Source organism: Benincasa hispida, chromosome 3 (genome assembly GCF_009727055.1).
Source record: "Benincasa hispida cultivar B227 chromosome 3, ASM972705v1, whole genome shotgun sequence".
Lineage (NCBI taxonomy): Eukaryota > Viridiplantae > Streptophyta > Magnoliopsida > Cucurbitales > Cucurbitaceae > Benincasa > Benincasa hispida.
In genome coordinates, this window is record NC_052351.1 from 9,205,326 (window position 1) to 9,212,183 (window position 6,858).

The 6,858-nt window shown below is 40.0% G+C and overlaps 1 protein-coding gene and 1 non-coding gene across 2 annotated transcripts; one reads left to right on the forward strand and one right to left on the reverse strand.

Annotated features, from left to right (window-relative positions):
• Positions 1–828: 828 nt before the first annotated feature.
• Positions 829–935, reverse strand: LOC120074865. Its single transcript, XR_005481142.1, has one exon. It is a non-coding gene; the product is annotated as a small nucleolar RNA R71 (small nucleolar RNA).
• Positions 936–2,207: 1,272 nt separating this feature from the next.
• On the forward strand, positions 2,208–2,660 carry LOC120073432. Its single transcript, XM_039026281.1, has one exon. The coding sequence runs from the start codon at positions 2,208–2,210 to the stop codon at positions 2,658–2,660; it is 453 nt and encodes a 150-aa protein (XP_038882209.1).
• Positions 2,661–6,858: the final 4,198 nt, after the last annotated feature.

Consider the following 6,858-nt stretch of genomic DNA (forward strand, 5'->3'; position numbering starts at 1 on the left):
AGAGAGTCCGTCGCATATCTATTTAGTAATCCCTGCATTCGACCTTGGACTTACCAGGACCAAAGAAGGCTTATACTTGGGCTTTGTTAGGAAAACTTGTAAGATAATCGCATCCACACATCTCTACATGACATGATAAATTAATGAATCAAGTTTTTGGCATCGTTTCCAGGGATTACGGTATAGAGTGCGCCAACATCAAACCTCTTAGATCTTTGCAGCTTTCAACCTCTGTTGTATTACCATTCCATCTATGAAGGAAGAGGCAAGCATCATATGAGCGAAGGACATACTCCTAAGCTCAAATACAACCTCGAGATCAAAAAAAACTTTTCGCAAAAGACAGAGAAACAGACGTAAACGACAAGGAAGAATTCACAGAATAGTTGAACAACCAGAGGAACGAGTAGCAAATGAAACAATGTAATGGCAAATCCTATCCTACTGCCAAATGATCGCAATAGACCCATCCGAGACTATGCGTCACAAAACTTGTATGATTTCTCCCCAGGAATCATGAGACCAGCACTGGATAGATCAAAGTTTAAGATGAAGGCAGTAATGTTACAAATGATACAAACAGCAAGGCAGTTCGGAGGACGGCGTGGTAAAGATCTGCATGCCCTTCTACGAAGCTTCATTGAAATTTGCAACACTTTTGTGTTCCCTAATATTTCCCCAGAAGAGGTTTGACTCACGTTATTTCCATTTTCACTATGCAATAAAGCAAGAAAAAGGGGTTACTCTCTCGAACCAGGACAAATAACATCATGGGAGCAAGTTGTGGAAAAGTTTATGAAGAAGTATTTCCCTCCCACAAAGAATGCCAGAATGAGGAAATTGATCACCAATTTTGAACAAGAAGAAGATGAATCGCTCAGTGACGCATGGGCGAGATTCAAGAGACTAGTATGCGACCGCCCACACAATGGATTGTCGAATTGCCTTCAAATGGAGATTTTTTTATCATGGACTCAATTTCGCATCGCAGACAGCTGCCAAAGTGGCAGCAGCAGGAGGTCTGCTGGACAAAACATATGATGAAGCAAAGAACATTATTGATCGCATCTCAAAAAACCACGAAGATTGGCAAGAAAGCGATCCAAGAACAAAGCCCAGAGAAGGAAATGCGAGTAATGATGTCATCGCATCATTACAAAATCAGATGAATGCGATGATAAATTTGTTGCAAGGCATCGCAATAAACAATTCAGGAACTCGAAATGGGCAACTCAATGCGATAGAGCAAACAAGCACCAGCTGTGTTGTATGTGAAGAATCACATTCTTTTGAGGAATGTCCACGAAATCCTCAATCAATCTACTTTGTCAAAAACAATCCTTTTTCAAACAATTACAACCTGGGGTGGCGAAATCACCCTAATTTTTCTTGGAAGAACAACTAACAGCAAGGCAATTAGTCTGTGGCTCGGAGGGAGGACCGCTAGGGTTTTTCCATAGAACTAATGGACAATAGCTACAGCAAGCTAGTAGCTCTCATACACCATCCTCATCATCCCTGGAAAACTTGTTGAAGAAATACATAAAAAAGAATGAAATAGTCCTTCAAAACCAAGCTACATCCATCCGCAATTTGGAATTCAAATAGGACAAATTGCTAGAGAGTTAAAGAACAGACCCCAAGGAACATTGCCTAGCTCAACTGAGCTTCCACGCAATCTAGGGAATACAAGGAAAGAACACTACCAAGCAGTCACCCTAAGGACTGTCTCTTATACACATCTAGATGTGTATAAGAGACAGCCCCAAGGAACATTGCCTAGCTCAACTGAGCTTCCACGCAATCTAGGGAATACAAGGAAAGAACACTACCAAGAAATCTCTCTAAGAAGTGGAAAGGCGGCGATAGAAGTCAGAAAAAAGCCTAGCAAGACCGAGTCAAATGAGCAACTTGCGATTGAATCAAAGAAACATTTATCGTAGACTGAGTCAAATAAGTCCAAAACTATGGAACCAGAAGATATGATCACCTCTAAGCCTCCAGACCATGAAACATTGAAAGTACAGCTACCTCCATTTCCTCAAAGACTGAAAAAGAAACAAAATGATGAAAGTCAGTATCACCACTTCCTGGAAATATTGAAACACATCAATATTCCATTCATAGAAACAATAGAGCAAATGTCGGTGTAAGCCAAACTTTTGAAGGACATTGTCACGAAGAAGAGAAGCATGGGAAGATTCACCATGGTGGCATTGACACAAGAATTCAATACTATAATCCCACCAAAGATGCGGGACCCAGGCAGTTTCACAATACCCTGCTCAATAGGTGGAATCTATATTGATCAAGCATTATGCGATCTTGAGGCAAGCATAAACTTAATACCCCTTTCAATCTTCAAAAGATTGGATGTAGGACAGTTAACACCCACAACGGTGACTCTTCAACTCGCAGATAGGTTCTTGGTGCATCCTAAAAGGAAATTAAAGGATGTCTTGGTAACAATAGACAGATTGATTCTACCTGCAGACTTCATTATCTTAGATTATGAGGCGGATAAAGATGTTCCACTCATATTGGGACGACCATTCTTGTCGACTAGTCGTGCTCAAATAGATGTGCATAGAAATCACAATGAGCATCAATGGGAAAAAGCTCAAGTTCAATATTATCAAGGCAATGAAGTTCCCAGATGAGGAAGGCTCGTCAGATTCCGATGATGAACACACTTGCGTTGAAGATTGGGAATCCGAGGAAAAAAAATGAAGAAAAAAAGGATGCAACAACATCCATAGAGACTTGCCATGCGATAATAGAGATATTGAAGAATGAAGAAATGCTGAAATTGGATGAAGAAAGAAAAGCACAGAAGCCCTCTTTACAGCAACCACCTATATTGGAACTAAAAACTCTACCAACCCACTTGAAGTACGTATTTCTCAGCCAGAATGAAACCTTACCAATCATCATATCCTCTGTGGTACCTAAAGAAAAAGAAACTGTGCTACTCAATGTTCTAAAGAAATATATTAGAGCAATCAGATGGACACTCGCAGACATCAGAGGTATTAGCCCGATGTATTGCATGCATCAAATTCGGCTTGAAGAAAACAAGAAAGACTCGATAGAACCCCAATGCAGACTGAACCCTGTGATGAAAGAGGTTGTTAAAAAGAAATCATCAAATGTTGTGCAATAAGTTTTCTCAGCAGAATCCAAGTATAAATCCTACTAAGTTTCCTGGTAAGCCCAGGGTCGAACTCAGGGACTAAGGAAAACAATATGCGGTAGTAATTTTAAGGATCGCTTTGCAGTAACCAATAAATTAATGGTTGGTTGATATGTTGTTTGAAGTATAAAAAGTATACGGCGGATTTGAGAAAAGATTGATTATGCGACAGATACACTGAGTATATGGAGGAATGGTTTGAGAAGGTCTTTAGCTAGCGTTTCCCGAGGATACATTCGAACTAAGCGATCATGCTACACTCATGTGACAGCAAATCATTTTCCAATATAAATGCGGTGGCTTCTAATTCTAGGACACATGCGATGAATGCGATAATGTCTATAGAGCATATTCCTAAGTCACTACTTCTTGCCTATGCGATGATGCAAGATGCACACAAAAACAAGGTGACTGTATACAATCATAACCTATCTCTAGAATGCATGCGATGCGTTAATAGCAAACGACACTTATTCCTAAGCTTCTATCTCTTGGTTATGCATTTCTAATCTGATTCTCCCGAGCCTAGATTCTAACCTGACTTTTTCAAGCCTAGATTCTATCCTTAGAATAACCTATCGAGTATCTCTAATAGACGAATGACACATACATAATACAAGATAATCGCATAGAATGAAGATCCCCAGTTATGCTCGCTAAGTGCTTCTCAACCATTCGACAGATTTAGCTACTCATGCGTAATGTACAGAAAGTGAACAGATATAAAGATGTAAATTCCATTTCTATAGATAAGTTCAGAGTACAAAATGACAATGAAAGATAATGATAGGGAGCCTGGTACCAATTCCTTGCCTCCCAAGGCTTTTACACTATTAACTTTATTCTGCTCGAAAGATGTTTCTGCTTCCGAAGGAGTTGGCCCTCTCTCTGATCTCGATGCTTACGGCACTCTTCCAAGTTAACCAGAATGATCTCTCAGTACAATCTCACTTTCTTCTCTTCCGCCTTCTAAATAAAAGAAAAACTAAGAACGAGGCTACTTCTATCTAAAGAGAAGAATTATCTAACTGAACGAACTCCTTCACTGAAGGTGGCCTCTGGTATTTATAGAGCTTCGGGGTGAAAGGCTTCTTCTCTCTTATGATTGCACTGATGGGATGGCATTAGTTCTCTGTCTGATGTGCCGAATATTTGTCACCGAAAAGTTGAGTGTACTTGCTACAATAGTTCGTTAACAGCTTGTCAACGTCATTCGAAATCAACGATCATCAGCTTTCTGTCCCATCGTGATTTATTATACTTTTCACCCAGATGCGCCCACCATGATGCGCCGGCTCTATGCGGCAACCTTCTTGAGCAGATAATCGCGAGCACAAATGATCGTATAGCTTTGCGTTAACCCAATCTCTCAATGCGCTCTGTCATTGATTTCTTTAGATCGCATTTTTCACCTTGCGTCAATGCATATTCTGCACAAAAATACATAAGTTAACTGTTTTCATGCGATGGACGCATGCGACCGCAATATTGTGAACTTAATGCTTTTGGACACAATCTTGTACATTTTTATCAACACAAACCTACATTGTTTTATAACTTAGTACTGTAATAACATGCATTTCTGCCTGTTATCACTACCCTATCACAGATGGCACATGGGCCAGCCCCGTGCAATGTGTTCCTAAAAAGGGTGGGATGACAGTAGTTCCTAACGCAAACAATGAGTTGATCCTCATGAGGACCGTCACAGGTTGGCGGATTTGTATGGACTACAGGAAACTCAACACGACGACAAAGAAAGATCATTTCCCTTACCTTTCATTGATCAAATGCTCGACTGATTAGCGGGGAATGACTATTTCTGCTTCCTTGATGGGTACGCAGGCTATAACCAAATTATGATTACACCAGAGGATCAAGAAAAGACCATGTTCACATGTCCATATGCAATGTTTGCCTTTCGTCGCGTGCCTTTTGGACTATGCAATGCACCCACTACGTTTCAAAGTTATATGATGGCAATCTTCTCCGAGTACCTTGAAGACTCAGTTGAAATTTTTATGGATAATTTCTCAGACTATGGGCAAACATACGAAATCTATCTGCAAAACCTAGAGAGAATACTGAAAAGATGTGAATAAACTAATCTGTTGCTGAACTGAGAAAAGTGCCATTTTATGTTTAAAGAATGATTATGCTCGGGCACAAGGTTTCAAAGAATGGGTTAGAGGTGGATAAAGAAAAAATTGAAGCTATAGAAAAACTTCAACCTCCAATGAATGTAAAAGCTTTGAGGAGTTTCTTAGGACAAGCGGGGTTTTACAGAAGGTTTGTGAAGGATTTCTCCAAAATCGTTCGACCGTTGAATGGATTGTTGGAAGCTGTTAAACCTTTTGATTTTGATTCACATTGCCTCACTGCATTCAAAACACTAAAGGACGTTTTGACTACAGCGCCAATTCTGATCGCACCCGACTAAGGAAAGTCATTCGAGATGATGTGCGATGCCAACGGATATACGATAGGGGCAGTCTTGGCACAAAAAGTAAAAACAATGTTAGACCCCATTGGATATGCTAGCAGAACATTAAACTCCATTCAGGCGAATTACACCACCACTGAAATGGAACTTTTAGTGGTAATTTTTGCGATTGAAAAATTCAGACCTTACTTGTTAGGATCAAAAGTGATAGTCCACACAGACCACTCGGCGATAAGATATTTGATGACCAAAAAAGATGTGAAACTTAGATTAATTTGATGGGTTCTCTTACTCCAAGAATTTAATATGGAAATAATTGACCAAAAGGGAACAGAGAACCAGGTCGCTGACCATTTAATGCAGTTAGAGAATCCTGAAGTGGATCGCTTCCAATCGAGGTGAACACCTCATTTTCTGATGAGCAGTTGCTTAAGATTGAAGAACTACCCAGGTATGCAGATATTGTCAAATTCTTGGTTTGCAAACAATTCCCCGAAAACTACACATCCCATCAAAAGAAGAGGTTCATTCATGAATGCAAATTTTACTACTGGGATGATCCAAATCTCTACAAAAGGGGACCAGACCAGATATTAAGACTCTGTGTTCCAGAGACCATCGCGTACTGTTTCAATGTCCATGAAATGCGATAAGTGCAAACGCACTAGAAGCATTTCAGAAAAAAAAATGTGATGCCAATGTACATCATATTGGAGGTGGAACTATTCGACGTCTGGGGCATAGATTTCATGGGACCATTTCCATCATCAAATGGTCATAAATACATTCTATTGGCTGTTGACTATGTTTTCAAATGGATTGAAGTTGTTTCATGCATTGCAAACGATGCGGCAATAGTCTCTAAGTTCTTGCAAAATAACATCTTCACTCGTTTTGGCACCCCACGTGCCATAATAAGTGACAAAGGAACCCACTTTGTGAATCGCATTGTTAGTAAATTGTTGATCAAAAATAATGTTCATCCATAAGATCGCCATCGCATATCACCCTCAAACAAACGGACAAGCAGAGGTTTCTAACAGGGAAATCAAGTCAATCTTAGAGAAGGTGATAAACCCATCACGGAAGGATTGGGCCATGAAACTGGACGATGCTTTGTGGGCATATCGGATTGCTTATAAGACACCCATAGGCATGTCACCATATGCGTTGGTGTTTAGAAAGGCTTGTCATCTACCATTGGAACTAGAATATAAAGCGA